Source organism: Corylus avellana, chromosome ca1 (assembly GCF_901000735.1).
Source record: "Corylus avellana chromosome ca1, CavTom2PMs-1.0".
In the NCBI taxonomy this organism is placed as follows: Eukaryota; Viridiplantae; Streptophyta; class Magnoliopsida; order Fagales; family Betulaceae; genus Corylus; species Corylus avellana.
Window position 1 is genome coordinate 42,170,924 of NC_081541.1, and position 20,522 is coordinate 42,191,445.

At 34.3% G+C, this 20,522-nt stretch overlaps 2 protein-coding genes across 2 annotated transcripts; one reads left to right on the forward strand and one right to left on the reverse strand.

The window, feature by feature from the left end:
- Positions 1 to 4,750: 4,750 nt before the first annotated feature.
- On the forward strand, positions 4,751 to 7,081 carry LOC132188717 (uclacyanin-3-like). The gene is made up of 2 exons (XM_059603248.1): positions 4,751 to 5,061; positions 6,543 to 7,081. The coding sequence occupies exons 1-2, from the start codon at positions 4,908 to 4,910 to the stop codon at positions 6,935 to 6,937; spliced, it is 549 nt and encodes a 182-aa protein (XP_059459231.1). The 5' UTR covers positions 4,751 to 4,907; the 3' UTR covers positions 6,938 to 7,081.
- A 256-nt stretch (positions 7,082 to 7,337) lies between these two features.
- Positions 7,338 to 12,298, reverse strand: LOC132188705 (uncharacterized). Its single transcript, XM_059603238.1, has 5 exons — positions 11,866 to 12,298; positions 10,289 to 10,732; positions 10,028 to 10,117; positions 8,704 to 8,843; positions 7,338 to 7,965 (listed from the first exon to the last, which is right to left on the reverse strand). Exons 1-5 carry the CDS (start codon positions 12,259 to 12,261, stop codon positions 7,521 to 7,523), a joined length of 1,515 nt encoding a protein of 504 aa, XP_059459221.1. The 5' UTR covers positions 12,262 to 12,298; the 3' UTR covers positions 7,338 to 7,520.
- Positions 12,299 to 20,522: the final 8,224 nt, after the last annotated feature.

The following is a 20,522-nucleotide window of genomic DNA, read 5'->3' on the forward strand; positions in this document are numbered from 1 at the left end:
TTAAATTAAATTAATAAAAAATAATATTTTAATCAGATAAAACGGTGAGTTTTGAGTAGACTAACGGAAGTTAACAAAAATTGAACCCTTACACTGAAACTAATTAAAGTTTGGTCATAGATAGGACTTGATTATAAGATTTAACTGAAGTTTGGTCATAGAACGTCATGTCAGACGGTGGTGCTCAACCCACCAATTTAATGCTTGGGGTTTTGCTCGCGGTGGCCACCATGCTTGCCTTCATGGACTAGCTTCGGGAGAAGCACCTTTGTTGTGTTTTTAAGGCTTCCTTTTTAGCATGTTTAGAAGATAGGATTTGAACCTATCATGCAAGTCATATCCAGTTCCTAAATTAATGTAATTTTTTCTTTAGAGGTTTTGTTGAACTTTTGTGATTTTTGATGGTGACATCTTATGAATGAATAAATTTAAGGTGCTTAATATTAGTGAGTGGCATAATAGGAAAAAATGATTCTCTCTCTCTCTCTCTCTCTCTATATATATATATATATATATATATATATATATCCTTTCAATTTAGAGTTTGTTGTCAATTTGATCCCATAAATTTGTGGGGGAAATCATATTTTCTTTACATAAACTACCAACCTTGATTTACTTATCCCTAAATTTTAACTCGGTACAATTCAGACTCTATTTTGAAGTTTCAATATCATTTTGCCTCCTCCATCCACATTATTTGTTAAGTTGGACAAAAAAAATATGTTAAATGACTGAATCACTCATTTAAGTGGAAAAAAAAATATATCTAAAATTGCACCAATCGCTCTTTTCAAGAAACAAAATAGTCAAGTATCGAATCCGAATTAAAGCTCTCAGTAATTTTCCTTTCAATATAAACAACTAAATTATTTCCAAAAAATTTATTCTCCGTTTTGTTGTGAAGTCTTGTTTTAACAACTTTCATAGCTGAAAATGGTCATTCGATAGTCGTTATGCTGTAAACACTAGAATAGAAAAGTCAAAACATGGCAAATCAATCTATTAATAAGATATATTTTTGATTTTTCAGTCTCTACCATTTCTCAACATAATTCAACGATGGAAGACAAAATTTTCAATTTTGGATGATTAAGCACATCAAGTTCAAAATTCTTCAATTGAAATCTCAAATTAATTTTTTTCTACTCAAAAAAATCAAAAGGATAATACTTTTCCGCAAGACAACATATATCGTCTATTGAAAAACATTTATAAGCATCTTTTGAATCCAATGCTAAGCTAAGTATCAAAAGTTTTATCACCCTTTCACCAAACCTACTATTAAGCTCTTGCAATTGAAAGCCTATGGTAGCTTTGATGATGACATCAACCTTTAATATAACAAGCACTTAAATATGAATGTCAATTTCAAGTTGTTCGAAAAAATAGATTACATTTTCAAGCAAATTATCTCAGCAATCCTCTCTAAACTTTTTGATAAGTTCTTTTGCAAACTAAATGAATAGTATTCAAATTGTCTAGAGGTTTTTGTTGCAAAGCTTTGACAAAGAACATAGATAATACCCACGATTAAAAAAGAAAGGAAATATTATGGTCACACAGGTGGGGGATTAATCATTAAAAATTAAGAAACTTGTTTTTAAAACAAGTCACTCTAAGTATGAAACGAGAAATTTTTTAGAACCTTCGTGTGAAAACACATCTAAGAACCATTAGCATGACCAATTCAAAAGTTCCTAAAAAAAAAAAAAAAATTAGAACTTTTGGCCATGCATGGCTAGAAGATGGCCCCTTCCGGCCGAGTAATGTTAGAAGTATCTCTCTTATGTCACTCTAAGAATGATGTGGCTTCTAAAATCACCATTGAGTTTGTGATTGATCATTATTAAATTTTGATCAAACGATGATTTTAAAAGTCGCCTCATTCTTAAAGTAACATAAGAGTGACTTCTAGAATTACTCATTCTAACCTCCAAAACGCTTTGTCACTGGGCGCCGGCCACCACCCCCGCCCTCCCCCAATCGACTGGTGCACCCATGAATGCCACCATGCATCCTTTGGATGAACCCTAAAGTCAAGAATGTCAGCCGGCCATGAGAGTGAGATCTTTCCATATTTATGGACTCGCCATGTTTCTATCTTGGTGGAAAAATGGATATGGAATATTGCTCGGCATGCAGCCACGTCGGCCCACCACCAACTATTGGATTTTACAGCCTATATTCAACGAGCATTGCGCTCACAACTCACAAGTCTGCGCCAATCGGCATTGACTTTGAAATTAAGTTGTGTTTTTTTTTTTTATGAATTTGTGAAGCGTAGTTAATGGGGATGGCCTTAAAATATTTGTTAGTTTATTTGTGTGTAGTTGTAAATCATTGTCTCCTTTGCATATTCTTATATGGAGAAGGTGGGAGTGGGGTGGGGTGGGTTGGTTTTGCATGTTATCAAAACCATTGAACAATTTCCCCTCTCCCACATTGAATAAGAATAAAACCATTGAACAAACAAACTCTATGACCAATTCATATATATATATATATATATATACTATGAATATGGAACTATTGTTCAACGCTATGAATATGGAACTATTGTTCAGCGTTTGTTTGTTTGTTTTTGTTTTTGTTTTTGGATTTTTTTTTTGCATTTAAGGCTTTGTTTGTTTCAACTTAAAATGTTTTTTGTTGGAAATATTTTTAGCGAAACTATTTTTGAGTCTGAAAACATTTTTCAGAGTTCGGCTCGTACGAGAAATTTGCAACGGTAATGACTTTACAGCATTTGTCTCTTACAGAAAATACGGGATGACAATGGTGGTGGCAGGCTGGCAACAGCTCCAACAACTACTCCGACAACTTTGGCGGTGAGCTAGCAAGAGGTAGTGCATGTGAATCTGTCGGGTATTGTGAGTCGAGAAGGATAAGTTCAAATTTGAAAAATGATTTATGATTTTAAAAACTATCAATCATTTTACGAGAATTAAAAAAAAAAAAAAAAAAAAAAAATTACCATAATTTTCTGTAATACCAAATACCAAACAAATAAGAAAAATGTTTTTCGTTTACATTGAAACAAACGGAATGTAAGTGCTAAATTATTGAGTAATGTTAAGGACCATCTTTTTATCTTCTTTTTATTCTCCTAAAGTTGATATGCCTTTCAAAATCATCATTAGATCAAAATTTAAGTATGATTCATCTAAAATTTAATGATAATTTTAAAAGCCACATTATTTGTCTTCATTTGCCTTCGGAGCGTTTGATCTTGAATCTTGAAAACCCTTTTACTTATTATCCTTTTTTTTCTTTGGAAAAAAAAAAAAAAAAATCCCCCATGAAATGAAATGATTCTATGAGAAAAGTCTTGCTATCTTTTCCTAACTAATACTGTATTCAATTATGTAAGGACGAGGAATAGTGGGATCGTGCAAAGTAATCTTTCTCGTAAAGATGCTCCTCTACGGCTCTACATGTGGATTAGGTGGAAATAATTAAAAAAAGATATCTAAACAATTAAAGATGCGTTGAAAATACATATGATGTGTGGAAGGTTCTCTGGCATTATTCCCTTCAAACTCATCAGCTTGCTTTTAGCTTTCTTTACCGTGTTTACTCGGCTAGCTTACTCATATTTGAGGCCATAAATCCTTTCATCTGATTTCAAGAGTATTATTGGACACCTTTATTTGTGTTATAAATGGAAAACATTGTTCTAAGAGGTAACTCAATCGGTTGGGACCATGTCTAATGAAGCGGATGTCACTAGTTCGAATCTTTATTTCCCTTCTTTTGCGGATATGTCAAAAAAAAAAAAAAAAAAAAAGATGAAAAACATTTAAATCATTTCCACGTGGACAACATGTTACAGGAACCCTGATCTAATTTTAAGGCTAATTTAAGGGTTGATGAACACAGTCATGTCAACCGAGTGAGATGGGTGTGTAGTATATAGTATTAATTAATACTCTTTTCTTATTTTTTGCTACTGAGTAATGCTACATACCAACTTTATGAGATATTTTTTAGATGTCTTTTTTTTTCTTTCTTTTTTGACATGTCTGCACAAGGAAAAGAAAATGGGGAATTCGAATTCGAATTCGAATTACTGACCTTCGTTTTATGAGCCATGGCTCCCAGCTGATTGAACTATCCCGTGAAAACATATTTGTAGTATGTATATGGTATATATGTAGCATTATTACCTCCTATCTCACCCTTATCTCAATGGACTAATGTAGCAATGCCCAGCACAATTGAATCAACCCTTTTGCTTACGCCATTGTCTCATCAACCCAATAGGGTGGGGGTGGAATAGGGGCCGGTGTGTAATAGGTAGCATTTTTCTTTTGCTACTAGCTAGGAAAATATAGGTGTCCAATAAAAACAGTTTTTTTTTTTTTTCAAAACATCTCATATTGCTGAAGTAATTGAACCTTTGATCATCTAATTCAATGATGAGAAGGTGGAAATCAAAATTTATAAACAGAATAAATTGAAAACATTGAATTGGAGGAAATGAATCATCCTAAACTTTCTTGAAGCCAATACGCCACAAGCTTAAGCCAGAAATCTCTATTCCCATTTTAGTCGGCTTTTTTTTTTTTTTTTTTTTTTTTTTTGTATATCTCTATGTGTATGAGAGAGAGAGAGAGAGAGAGAGAGAGATCCATGCATTAGGTGGAGAGACAAATAATTAGACAAGCAGATGGAACAACTAAAGTAAGTAAATAATATAATCGAAGTTGTTGTTGAAGACAGAAGTTGGTAACATAACTAATACATATGTTGTTGTATGACTTTTCATTTTCTATAAATAAATTCTTCTGAAGCCCCCAGCAAAGCCAAAACATCATATATTCCCAGGAACTCTCCCATCCTCCCTGTAAACCCTCTGCAACCAACCTCCATTTCTAAGCAACCAGTCGATAAGGATTTCAAACATGGCCATGCAAATTACGCTTCTGATTCTCATGCTGGCCACGCCGGTTGCCTACGGAGTGCAGCACATTGTTGGCGGCAGCACCGGCTGGAATCAAGCAGGAGATTACGTCACCTGGGCTGCCGGTGAAAAATTTGTTGTTGGTGACACTCTTTGTAAGTTTTTTTCTTCTTCTTATTATTATGTCGATATATCATTCTTTGTCTTGGTTAACATTAATCCTGCTCCCGTTGGGCTTTGTTTGACCAAATTAAAATTAAATTCAGAAATAATCTATGCGTGCATAGATTGATCAAAGCAGCTTGACATGGAAAGGGGCAAAATATCAAAAGTAGCATTTGTGTTACTATTCAAACGTCGTCTTTCACACATGAATAGTAACACTATTTAATGAATATTGAAGTTTGAACAGTAAAACGCCACATTTTAGTGACGTTTTTCAGTCCTCAAGAGGTAACTCAATCGGCTGGGACCACGCCTAATGAAGCGGAGGTCACTAGTTCAAATCCTCATCCTCCCTCTTGTGTGGACATGTCAAAAAATAAAAAAAATAGTAACGTTTTTCAAAAACTCTACTATCTCAAACGTCACTAATTGTGCTTCTTTTTTGTAGCCGGAGTTATTGGCATTAGAGTAATTTGAGTTATATATATATATATATATAGTGAGCTTACGGTAGGCTCGACTATGGTTATATAGTTTTTTTTTTTTTACTTATTCTGATATCATGATAAATTGTCAGTTATTTCAAAAATTTAAATTGATAGAAAATTATAAATTTAATCATTTCATTTATATCTCCTGCATCCATATTTCTCGAATAACATTTGATGTAAAGGACCAAGTTTTTGTCAGTTCTTTCTTCCATTCAAAATTTTTCAAACAATAGAAGATCAATCGATGGCCTTAACCCATGCCTAAGTGAATACTTTCTCCCCAAAAGCTTTTTGATCTCCTAGACCACTACTATACCAAGAAGTTACTAGTAGCAGTTTCTTTTAGATTTTTCTTAAATTTAGAGAATCAAACTAATTTTTACTTTCTATTCAAATAAACTCCACAATAATCAAGCTAGCGTTGTTACAACTAAGTACATATCCAATTCATGTTAGGCAAGCCAATAGGGCCCGACCATAACTTTTAGACCCTATGATAACTTTTAGACTAGCCTGGGCACAAGGCAGCTCTCTACCTGCTCTACCTCTTGGTACCCTCTACAGGGAAAATTATTTGATGTCACTAGCTATAAATTAAATATTAATTTAAGATAAATGGCGGCGATTTAATATGTTATCATAATAAAGATACTAAATTCGAACTTTGTTTTCGTCTTTCACCTTACTTGTTCAGAAAAATATTAAAATATTAATTAAATAATTCGTTACGGGTCGATGACCACTTTGGAGCCAGCACACCCAAGAATTATTCTAATACCATATTATAATAAGAAATATTACTTTTTCCAACTACTCTATGATTTTATAAATGGGATAGATATTGTCATTATTGAGTTATCATCGTTTTCATGGACCAACCCATTGAACACATGGCTCAGTAAGTCCCCTTTTTTCTGGCTCAACCTCCATAATTTGATAATTAAGCATAATTAACTCACCAAAGCTCTTCTTCAATACAGTGTTCACCTACGACAGTAGCCACAAAGTGGATGTTGTGAGCCAGGCTGACTACACCGCTTGCAACTCTGGCAATGCCATCAACTCCTACCAAGACGGAAACACAACAGTCGCCCTCTCCACGGCTGGCTCAATGTACTTCATATGTCCAACCGCCGGCCACTGCAGCGGGGGGATGAAGCTAGCGGTCACTGTCACTGCCGCAAATCCACCCAGTACCTCTCCCACAACCCCGTCGCCTCCAGGCACTCCTCCGACCACCACCACCCCGTCGCCTCCAGGCACTACCACCTCACCGCCACCGCCACCACGGTCTAATGGAGCAGCTAGCATTTATTGTAACATGATGTTCGGGTTCTCAGTCGTGCTAGGGACCATGTTTGCATTCATGGGCTAGGCGAGAGGCAGTGCTTACATATATATTCACGTAATGTTTCTGTTTGTTTGTTGAATTATGTGAATCATTATTGAATGGGGGATGTAGAGATTTTCTGTCAATATGATATTATGACTGAATAATATGTTCTTTTGACTTTATTTACTTGCGAGTACCATCCATCTTGTATAATTTACTCAAAATATCACACATTTCTAATCTAATACTATGCTAGAGAGCTACAAACTGCCCATGTGAAGACTTACTGAGATGGAATTGAAATTTTGTTCAATCAGCTGGAACTGTATGTTCTAAAAACAATAAACTGTAGGATGATCCTATAAACAGAGTCAATCTCAAGTCAAGCTTCACCAACTTACTGATCATAGAGCCAATCAAACTGGATAATACTACCAAGAAGAAGCAAATAATGTATTCTTTCCTACTATATATATATTCATGCCCTCCATTTTCTGGTCAATTCAACTCCCAAGTATATGTAACAGGTTTTGAAGATTCACAGTGACTTACCCTTCTTGATTCTAGATAATACCCAGGCATTTATTACTAAAATACAATTCAAAACTTTTTGCAAGTGAAAATCTTACTTGGGGAGTGGATCAGACCACCTTCTCTTTACCTCTGATTTCGATCGAACCTCCTTGAGCTTCCCATCCACTCCATAATCTCTCTCCATAACCAGATTTATTCCTTCATCTGCGTACCACCCAACTCCTATACAAAGGATGCCATCCTTTTTTATGTCGACATAGCACGTGACGCCACCTGGAAGCCAAAGCATTGTCACATCCTGCATGTCTAACATCTCTTCCTCTCCAAAGTAGACTGGGTTTTCCGGCAAGCCCCTCTTCTTTAAAGTTTCAGTACAGAGGTAGACATAGGGGGTGCCATTACTTTCATCCACGACCATCTCCTCCTCGCCAAACACCGGAGTAGCACTAACCTCAAACACCTTCCAGGAGCCAGTCAACTCTGATGGTTGGATACGCCTCCGCTGAGAAAATGGCTTCAAATCAAACTCCAGATCACTGTTTTAAAATTTGTTATTTTTATGAGAGAAGCAGAGGGTAGAAAATGAATACAGCAAGTAATACTCTAAATGCCGAACCTATAAAAATTAGGAAAAGAAGCACCTAGACAAAATAATGGCTTCTTGGGCTAATTTTAGAAAGAATATGACAAAGTATGGCAGCGATTTAGAGCACTTGAATGTAGGACATGTCAAAGCTGCCATTTTCTTTGAAGTAATACTGAACATATAGATGAAGCATGTATGGCAAGATAGCGTTGCTGTGAACTTAATCAAATTGACTAAGGTGAACATCCATATAATTTATCTTCAAGGCTTTATTCTTTCCCCATTATCCATAGTTGTTGAAATCATATCGAAATTAAAAAATAAATAATTAATTAAATTAAATTAAAAAAAAAAAAGAGAAAGTTGCATATCTTCCACCAAACTGCAATTTAAGTCTACATTATACCAGAATGGTATTAGTTGCAACAATAATGGAGATGGGTATCTGTTGATTTAATATATTAAATAACCACAAAATTTGCATATTATAAATATTTGTAGTTGAACCATGAGATTTTTTTATTTGTAGTCTTCTTCAACTATATGTAATATTCTCGCCCGCACATTGTGCTAAGCAATTAAAGATTTTAGGTCCAGAAAACGTTGTTGCTTTCTGATAATTGGATGATGGAAAATATACTAGAACAATAAGCATTGCAAACTGCAAAAAAATAAAGCATAAGGATACCTTTGGTCAGGAAGACTAGCAGGACTGACCCACTCTTCTTCATATATGGCTACCCTCATTATCTGAATGTCCGAACCGCTATTATTGAATTCTATAGTATGGATGATCCGGAGTCTTTTGTGGCAACCTTTTACCAAACACTAAGCAAGGAAAGTCAAGAAACTCAATTTACATGAAATAGTAAAAAAAAAAAAAATACTCATATTCCTCCAGTTTCCAAATGATTCATTACATAATAAAATAGTTGAAGAAATGGAATAATTAGATAAGTATGTTAGGAACCATATTAACATTTTCTTGAAGTAGCTTCGCAATATTTGGAAGCAAAAAAACAATAAATATTTTATGAAATAAAGAGACAACTAGTGTACCAATAACTTAACGATAAACAGAATAATGCACCATAAAAGTAACAATATGGTCAAATCCCAAGATACGGAGAAAATGCTTTTTAATGAAGGAAAGAATGAACTTCTTCTGAAATTAAAAAAATAAAATAAAATAAAAATAGCACTACCACAACTGGGTTACTGCTACACAAAAACCATCATTACTGTATCACCTCAAAAACAACCACCACCATCATTCTAGGCATCAGCTACCTAAACTAGTAAAGTATATTGGATTCCACTAAACCTAGGGTCAAATCTCAAATCTCATTATCTCAATTTGTAAACCTGGTTTTCACAAACATAAAGAAAAACTCTCTCTCGTGTCGATCAAAAGATTTCAGTTAAGCTTTTCGAGCATTATAGACACCATGGCACTTGCTAAAGATGATGCTCAAGCTTGAATAATGAAATTGATGCATTTCAATCAGTGAAGTCTAAGGACCTTAATTGATGGTGGTAATGTCAAGGAGACAGATGCATCAACCAATCAACAAAATGATGTGGTTTAGGTTTTTATCATGACAATCATCTAGCTAGGAGAGACAACAAAAGGTCACCATGGGTGGCAACATAGTTACTGGTAGCGGCAGTATCATTATCAGTAGCTCGTGCTTGTTGGGGCAAAGGCAAGGCGGGTTTGGTGGAAGGATAAAGTAATGAAGGCATGAAGAAGGATCCACTCATGGGTACAAAGTAAGATGTCAGATTGATTTACTGGCTGAAGAGAATGGGCTAGGTAAGTGGTACAGTACTTACTAAACAGAACAAATGGGAAATTAAACTTTGCCCACTTGTGATATGGGATAAGTTCGACTAGTAACCTGCAGTTTAAAAATTGACACTTTTCGAATCTTCCTTTATGTTAAACATAGGTGCACTAGCTAAGAATGTACTGAGTTGAAAACGATCAATAACTGTCATGCTAAACTCACTTGTTCAAACTTGAAAGTTGGAGAAAGGTAATACTTGGAATCATCTTCACTGATTGGAATATCAATGGGACCCCTAGAATAAGATCCATCCTGCAAATCAACTAATTAGATTATCATCTGCTTTTGCACTATTTAGACAAATGCTGCAATAATTTCTGAAAGTCCAGAAGCCTAAACAATTACTAACATCATTATTATCACTTTCTCCTAGTTCTGAATTACTCATTTAGTCATCAAAAGGTGGACAGGGGTAATCCATACCTCAAAGAAAACAAGACCGGGTTCATTTCCCATGACATCTTCTTCCATTACATCACTTGTTTTAAGGTCAAAAGACTCGAATTTGGGCAAAATATGACTTGGTACACTATCATCAGCTATAACCTTTATGGGTAAAGATGCATCTTTAACTTTGTGCTCTTCCTTACTTCTATTACTGTCGCCTATATTCGGTAGTATTTCACCGTAAGGATTCAAAGTCACCCAATTTATCTTCCTCTGGATTTGAGATGTCTGCCCTCCAGAAGGGGATGGCACAGCCTCAATGCGGGAAAGAGTATAGCAATCATATAAATTTTCATGCCTGTTTCCAATATCAATTGGTTCCATTTCTCCAGTGATGGGTGAAAATACAGCTCCCACCCCCTTCCATATCCCACTCACACTACTAGCAAATGTATTCCATGCTGGTCTTATCACAGGTTCCTGAAAGAAGAAACCACCCTTGACATTAGATTATACACTCCAAAATGCCAAAAGAAGTAGTTAGTCAACATTATTCATAAAAAATCATGTACTTACTGAATATAAGAATTATAGTACTGCCAAAAAAAATCATCAAATAAAAAAAATAAAAAAAAAATAAAGAGCACTATAACTTCCAGTAACCCCCAATAATCAAGAACTTATTCTATTTAATTCAACACGTATCTATGTTCTCATCATTTATCCCAATTTATTTATTTATATCAAGATCCAAAACATAAATTCAAAACTGTAGTTTCCTCTTTCTTTTCCTCAGTTTTAAAATTCAGGAATTTAACTTCTATACTTTCTCTTCCTCACTTTTCTCAAAAACCAATCAAAGGAAGTAGTACTTTACATCAAATTTTCTACAATTTCGCTTTGCTATCTCCCATGTCAGTGTGCGTATTTCACTGTAGGGCTTGGATACCGCCCTGTGAGGGCCCATCCACTAGAAAGCTCAGCTAACCATCAGAAATATGAAGAATCACGGGTTATTAAGGACCCAACAGCCTAACTGTTCAACGGCCATAGCCCTGCCAGTTACCACGATCTGAGTGCACCTTCACAAAAGGGATGTCACCAAGCAGACCATTCTCCCTCCGCTAGCTCAGTTAACTAAACGCTCACGCTATGCTACCCCTCTTAACAGATTGAGGGAAGGAATCTTCTGGTCAAGTAATAACTTCTTGACGGGAGTCCCTCAAACCTTAAGGGGTCATCGGCCTATATAGACCTATATAAGGAGCTAAGGTGAACTTTACAGGTATGCAAACTGACTCATAGCAAAACTTTGCCAAAAACCCTTTGACCGTACTACTAACTTGGGTGTTGGAGTGGCTTAGTGAACCTTCTAACTCTCTCTCTCTCTCTTGCAGAACTCCTCCCAGAAAGGCGGTCTGTACATCCTAGCAGCAACACTGACAAACACATTCATATTGTACTAAATGTTCAAAAACAATAAAGCACCTAAATTCACCAAAACATTCCCATAAAAACCAAAAATTGACAGCCATATCAACTGCCCAAACCCCAATTCCCAAAGAAAAGCATTCCATAACCCCATAACATAAATTCAAGAAAAACGACAGCACCTGAGTTTGTAGCACAGTCTCATCCTCCATTAGCATAGCACCAGAGACGATGACTCTACCACCACCAGGCTTAGTTTTCTTCCTCCTGACAACTCTGCTCCCCCTTGGGCTTCTTCCACCGGTTCTCTCTTTCTCCTTTTGAGCGACCTCGTTGTCCACGCTCCACACATTTTCCTTCTTTCCCTTCACAACCCTCTTGGGACTGGCGGCTCTGTTGTCGTGGCGGCGGTGGGGTTTGCCGGCCTGGGTGATTATCAGGCTTCTGGGGCTTCTCGGGTTTGGCAGATTGGTGGAAAACAGGGTTTGTGTCGATGAAATTGTGTGGTGGAACGCTAGGTGGTGGCAGTGGGTGGTGGTGGTGGACGTTTTGAAGAGATGGAGGTTTGGTGATTGCATTGAGATTCTGTTGGGGCGGAGGTGGGGAGCGAGAGAGATCAAGTTTTAAGCCAAAATAACGAAAATGCTTGCCTGTATATATATTTGGGATGACATATTTTTTTTTTTTTTTTTTTTTTTTGGCTAGTATGGATGTAAAATGTTTAGTTTATACAGAACTCAGAGCCATTGCAAATTTACCGTTGAATTTGTGAGACTATATTTACGTCCGACAGATTTAATAGTAAGTTTATTAAAAAATTAACAAAAATATGTAAGATATAGAATTTACCGTTGAATTTGTGAGACTATATTTACGTCCGACAGATTTAATGGTAAGTTTATTAAAAAATTAACAAAAATATGTAAGATATAGATGTGGAACACTTCTCATTTTAGTAAATGTCTTACTCCCGCACACTCTTGAGTGGATACGTGACGTTATATTTTAAAAGTGAATGCATATAACATTTCTCAATAACTTCCTCCTGCGACCCCTTTAAAAATTCAAGTGCCAATACTTTACAAACTCACCCACAATTAGAGATGACGCTTATAACTTAATTTTATGTTAGATTCATGTCGGATTCACATTTTGTGTCAATCGATAGTCTAGGGCTGACAAAACATGTTAGCGTGTTAGGTTCATGTCAACCCAATTATGCCAAACTTAAACACGACACGTTTTCTTAACGGGTAACACGACACGTGTAACCCGTTTAGATAAACATGTCGTATCGGGTTGACACGACACAACCTATGAACACGTTTAATTTAGATGTTAATAGGTTCCAACCAACATGCCCCCGCCCGTGAACACATTTAAAGTCATTTTAATTTTTATAGCCAAACCAAAATGGCAAAATCCTAGCAACCAAGCAAAATCAAATAAAAATAAAAATATATATGGGTCAAACGTGTCAACCTGTAGGTTTGCGGGTTGACACGACCCGACACGTTTACTAAACATGTCATAAATAGGTGACTCGTTTACGACCCAAACCCGTTTAACCTAAACACTAACCCTAAAAGTACGTGTCGTGTTTATGTCGAGTTCGTGTGTCGCGGGTTAAATTGCCGATCCTACCCAATTGAAAATGGGTCTACCCCAAGAGCTAGACTTAACCAAATTCCTTGAGCTGACAATGCCCAACATGATATCATGAAGTTTTGGCCCAAAACTAATGGGTGCTCAAGTCAATTTGGCAGGCCTGTTGTTCGACTCTCAGCCTTTCCTCAGCCTGGCCTCAATTAAACTCTTTTTGGGTCTGCACTTTGGACTGGACAACCAAGGAACTTTTGTTCCATCTGAAATCCAACAAGAATCAGAATTGGAACAAATTTACGGGTGGGTTTAGATTTGAGGTCTCAAAACGTGCGATTTGGTAATGTAATTTTTAAAAATAAATTAAACATTTAGTAAAATTACAGTTTAGTCTTTAAAATTATACATCTTTGAAAACACACTTATTGGCTACGATTTGCAAATGTAAATCTATCATTTAAAAAAAAAAACAAACACTCTAAAACAATACGCTTTTAACGTATGAAATTACAAAACCAAACGGACTCTATACGGACAAGCATCATTGCCAAACTGGTGGTGGTGGTGATGACTCCCACTCCATTTACTCTCTCATTGCTGCCACTCTGCTAGACAACTAGAGCCACATGCCCCCACCCTTTATTTTTTTATCCTTGATGAATTAGAGGAAAAGGTGACACTTCTATTTTGCAACTTAGAAAGCACATGCCTCTTGGTCACTAATATTGGAAACAATCAAAGGCAATAAAGCTATCATGACATAAAAGGTGTTTCAATTCATTGGTTGAATTAAACCTAAGTAATACACTTTTATGTAACACCTAAAACCCACCTTTGGAATCCTACTAGAAGTCAGCTAGCTCTTCTATCCTTTAAGAGGAAAAATAAAATAAAAGAAAAAGAAAAAAGAAAAAAGAAAAAGAATGCTTATCTAATATTCTTATCTAGAACTTTTGTCTCCCTCAAACTTTATACATAGCTACTCTAAAGAGATTATAGTGCCTGGAATTTAAATAAAGGAAGGGGAAAAAAAGAGCAAGAGCAAGGACTTTTGTTGCCCCAACTTTATAATATAATGGTTCTACTTTTTTCCTTTTTTTGCTGACCAGGTGATTGGGGCATTCTAAGCAGCACAGTGACTCTTTTATTTTTAAGTCCAATTCAGTATATTAAACTCTCATTTATTCTTAGTACATGTGAACATTTTTAAAAAAAAAAAATCCGAGCCTATAATTAGTTCATGTGATTTACCTAATTTACAAGTAGCTCTCTGTAATATTAAAATGAACTCAAATGTCCTTGAAGTATGTCAAAAAATTACTTTACTCCTTAAAGTCAAATTCGATCCACTAATTTAACAGATTTCGTTAATGTGACACTTACTAAAATAAGATACCTATCACAATTTTATTGGTTTTAAGGTTTCATGCTATCGGAATCTGTTAAGTTTTTAATATTACAAAGAGCTAGTTGCAAATCAGATAAACTACGTGATTATGCATTTTTCCTAGCCTCTAATTTAAGGTTTGATGAATTAGTAGAAAAGTGTATTTAAAAAAATAAAAATAAAGAAAAAAGGAAAAAAAAAAAAAAAAATAGGGGAAAAACTTCAGTTGAACCCTCTAAACTTCTACGCGATTTGACAAACCTCTCTCCCCAAAACTTTCAAATCTCTCACTTTAGACCTCTGAACTTTCAATTGCTCTCAATGTGAACCCCTCCGTCAGATTTTAAACGTTACATGATATTTATACTCCTGACTTATGTATAAAATTTCAACTTTACTCTTAATTTCAAAACGTTTTTTATTTAAAAAAAAAACAAAAATTATGGATATTTTAGTCTTTTTTTAGTATTTTTAACGGCTAAAATTGACGTAAGGGTCCACATTGAGAGCAATTGAAAGTTCAAGGTCCAAATTGAGATATTTAAAAGTTTAAGGTGAGCTTGCCAAATCGCATGAAAGTTCAAGAAACTAAAGTAAAGTGTCCCCTAAAAAAGAAAATTAAAAAATTAAAAAAAAAAAAAGAAAAAAGAAAAAGAAAGGTCTATATTCTTACAAGTGGCAATGGGTACCGTTTCATCCATGGTTATCTTGAATTGGTGGATAAGACATTTAATTTGTAAAGTACAAAATAAGGTAAGGCTAGACCAACATTGTTATTTGTTAAAATTGGACAGCTCAAAAAGTTGATGGATATATTTCAGTTACTGGTCTTCTCCTATACCTAACAAGATATTTCATAATTAAAAAATAGGGGAACAACTTTTTGTTGGAGTCTTGGAGACTCCATTGCACAAGGAAAGTTTTGGTCCTCTCCTTTAACAAAAATCAAAGCTTATCTCCCCCCACTTGCATTATGTTGCCTTTTTTAGTGGTTAGGCCGGCTTAATAGGTAGCTAGGCCACTTGGGCTATTTTCTAAGGCTTTAAATAAAAAATTAAAAAAAATTAAAAAATATATAAAATATAAAGTATATAAAAGGAAAAAAAAAAAATTGCATTTTGTCTGTTCTCATGTCGGAATTTTGACACTTACGAGTTATGTATTCTTTTTCTGTAATAGTTTTGTATTTTGGTCGTTAGAGTAATGCTATAAGTCTTTTTAGAGTCATCCTTAATGTGATGTGGCTTTTGAAATCACCGTTGAATTTTAGATATGATTTATTGATTTTGAATCTATTTGTGATTTTAAAAGACACATCATATTTAGGATGACTTTAAAGAGACTCATGGCATTACTCTGGTCGTTGATTTCTATGTGGGTGAGAGATCTAGAGTTCAAAACAATAAACCAACCAAAACTTTGTTAGTTTTAGAGAGAGAGAGAGAGAAATTATTTAATTAATTTTTAAATGAAAAATACCCTTCTTGTCACCATTAGTTGTGCTTGATTTGGCAAAAGATATGTGGAGTATGTGTGGTAGGAAGATCCAAAAGAGTTGCATAGACAATGAAGAGTTTGTTTATATTGGGAGTCTCTGAATAATGTATTAGATAATGATGAATTTGAGCTAATGATGGCCGTGGCAAGAAATTTATGGTTTAGAAGGAACTCTGTGATACATTGGGATCCATGCAGCATGGAAGGCTCAGATGGTTTTGTGAAAGTCAATTGAGATGTTGTTGTGGATAAATGCAATAGGAGGATGGGTAGTGGTATGATTGTGCGAGATCATATATGTCGTCTTCGATTGTTGCTGAGACCACTTCGGCTTTGAGGGCTGTTGTCTTCATCAGGGAACAGAACTGGGACCGCAAAATGTGGAGATTGAAGATGATGCTCTCTTAGTAGTACAGATTGGGAAGAATTAGAGTAAGTATGGCGAATTGATTGAAGATGTTGAATGGTGTGCAAAGCTAAAAAGTGTCAATGTCAAGAGATGCAAATGAAGTTACTCGTAGATTAGCCTAGGAAGCACGTGCTAAGTGCTTTGCTCCAGTTTCTCTCATGAGTGAATAGCATGCCTGAATGAATTTAAAAAATTAAAGATAAAACAAAAAAATAAAACTCTTTCCCTATATATAATAGCATGATATCTCAGAGTAGAGAACCATGAAAACCCCAGCAGCTGATGATTCTGGGGATGCATGCATCAAACACATGGAATATGATCCGACAAAGGTCTTGATGGAATAGAGGTTCCACCTGGTCCTCAAGTTTATTTATTTAGGTAAATAAAATAATGCAGTTGGTGTGCCTCAACATGACAGGCAGTAGGCACATCTAAATTTGACTAAAATTTTCTAAATTAAATCACGAGCATGCGTTGAGCAATGTTCCTTTCTGTTGTAATCGACACCTAATACCCATTGTGGAATAAAAAATAATAATAATAAAAATAATGTCCAAGTTCCAATAAGAAATGGAATTTCCATGCCATCTCGGGTATAATGAAAGTGAAACCCCATAAATTAATTAAATTTCCGCGTGATCCAATTCTATTAAATTAGTCATGGTCATAATAACTTTTTAATTTAATTTAATTTATTTTTTTATTTTTATAGATGAGAAGATAAAATAATAAAATTAATGTTACAATTTAATAATATGATAATAAAAAAATATATAATTAATTTATTGTTATGGTATCTTAATTATATGATAATCGTATAACATTATGACAAGTGAGACCAACACAATGGCAATCGTTATATCCCAATGGTTGTTGAGATAATTATGATAATCGTATGACGTTGCTTTTAATCCTAACCTGAAACGCATGGGTGTTGGGATAATTGTCGGGGATGAATATGGGCAAGTAAGTGTAGCTCAAAGCAAAACTCTCAGTTCTTACCAAGAGCCCGTGGTTGGGGAAGCAATGGAGGCTGTGGAGCTCAACTGGGATCTAGGTATCCAAGACATTATTTTGGAGGGGGACTCGCTATAGATTGTCAACACGGTACAAGAGAAAAAGGCAAGTTGGAGCTGTTATGGGCACATTGTTGCTGATATAAAACCGGTTCTAGGTCTAACCAGGAGCTGAGATATCAAGCATGTAAAACGAATCCAAAATTGTACAAGCTCACATGCTCGCGAAAAAAGCAAGAGGTTATGTTTAGAGTTTAGATGGAGAAAATTCCTAATTGTATTTATGATACAATCATATTAGAGCAGTTTGCTCTTGTTGTTTAGAGTTCTCAAACTCTTAATTTGTTGTTTTGGAATGAAGATAAAGATTACTTTTCCAAAAAAAAAAAAAAAAGCATTACTCTTTTTATCTTTTTCTTTTTTTATTATTTATAGTAATAATGATGCTCCCAACCAATGTAATAATCTGGCCTTTAGTTAGTCTTTTTTTGGTCAAAGTGATAGTTGGATCAGTTAGACCAGAAGAATGAAAATTAAAGTATAATAATGAATAAAAATATTTATCACAGAATCAATGAGCAATGGGAGCAAAAGATTGCTCAGAGTTTTTAATTCTTTTTCCAGACCCTTATTGCTCAACCTTGATGTTAGGATATTCTGTTGAACTATTTCTATTAAAAAGGTTGAGAACTTTTCTATATATAAAAATTAAAAATTAAAAAAAAAAAAACTTTTTAGAATCAGCATGGTTCAAATTACATAGTAATTAGGCTAATGTAATAGTGCATATTGGTCTTTGAATTAATATTTCTTAATAAATAAATTTAATGATTGATAATTTGATGGGCACTGCTACAGAAAATATGTCTTTAATATATATATATATATTAAAAAGAAGATCAGGGATAAGGATGGAGAACTACTTAAATTGTTAATAAAAAAACTAAAGGGATTTAGGACAGTGAGCATATATATTGGCCCCTTTTCAAGAGTTCATTAATATATATTTTTTTCAAAAAAAAAAAAAAAGAGTTAAGGCTGCTTTTGGTTGGAGTGAAAATAATTGACTCTAATTTGTTAAAATTTTCTTGTTCTCTTTTTGTTTTGTGTTTTCAAAATAAAATACTAATAAACAACGCAAAACACAATTCACTCATAAAATATTTAAAACTATTTTTATCTTTATATCAAATAAAAAAAATTAAACTAAAAGCAAAAAGATTTTGAATTAGGTACTGTTAAAAAAAAAAAAAAACTACAACATGGCGAAAATAAATTACTCCGATAATTTTTTCAACGGGCTAGATTTAATTTAATTTTCTCTCGGTAATGTAATGTTTTCATTTGATAACGGTTTTTAAAAAGAGAAAAAAAAAATTTCTAAAAAAAAAAACATACATTTTTCTCAAAATTATTAACAAATAATTTAAAACACAAAATACTTTTTAAATATAAAAAATTGCAACGAAATACTTCTCATCTTTATAACACATCGCTTTTGTTAATTTTCAAGAAACAATTAAATCTACCCAAAAAAAAAAAAAAAAAAAAAAGGAGGGAGGAAAGTGAAAAGGGGTTGAGATTTGTTTCCATTTCATCAATATCTCCATCATTCATGTCTTGTCACATCCAATTGCACCACCGCCCAACATCGGCCATGACTCGTACTACATTCATAATTTCATATCGTCTATTCCTATCATTTGCCATCCAAAATTACTAAAACCACCACCAATATTGGTTGCCCATTACACGTGTATATATATATATATATATATATTAACAAAATTTATTAAACTAAAATTTTAAATAATTAAATTACAGATAATTATTAAAGACGAGGAAACGACGTTAGATTGTGGATAAGAATTTTACCCTGTATATAAATAAGCATATAATTCTCCATTAGTCACAACGTTCCTGTAAGAATAAAACAGGCGAAAAATTGTATCATTCACTCTCCATATCTAAGTGTATAAAATATGGAGTATGAGAATTATAGTGGGAGACGAGAGTAAAAAGGAACAACAAATTCTGGAGTGGTTCGATGTCAGACATCTCACATCTATGTCCTCCGCTGTGAATAATGTTTACAATACAAAAGTCATTATTTAAAGGAAAACAGTAATACGTGAGTGAATACAAAATTTTGATTACAATCAAACCTAAATGGAGAAAAATTTGTAAAATGTATATTCTAACACTAAGTTTTTCAATTAAAGTACTTAAGCAATAATAACCAAACGTAATTCCCATATAGATGCTAGTTTTTTATTGTTTATGGTCATAAGCTCTCGGCCTTATAAGTTCATGTAGTAAGGGATGAATTGAGACCGCCTCAGTTATGTGGTGATCAAGAAAGGATTAGAGTTGGAATAATTTGAAATCTTATCCACAAATGAATAAATTAATAAATAAGCAATGGTTGACATTCTCGTTAAGACCACGTTATGTGGTGTTGACAGTATCATATGGCATTATTAAGTGGCTATGATACAATTTGTAACGATTTAAGAAAAACGTTAGCCAAATCGATATTATTACCCTAAAAATGACTAGTCATGTGAGCAACTCATTTTCTCAATACAAGACAGAGGTGTTACAAAATTGGCAATACAACATCAGCAAGTTGAGATAGTAGTATGATATGTAGCATCACTCTTTTATGATGGGGCTCAAGCTTGAGCTTTTGAATTGGGGGTCCTAATGATCTTTTCAGATGTGGTGTGGAATGGTATATATATTTTTCGCAAGTGTTGTTAGGGATAGTGTAGTTTTTATTAAAAAAAAAAAAAAAAAAAAAAAAAAAAAAACTTATCAATTGACTTGATGGTCCATATGACACCGACCATGTCAAAACTTACAAATTGACAAAATAATTAAAGTGACAGTTACCACGTCAGCCATTAAAATAAAGATTGTTAC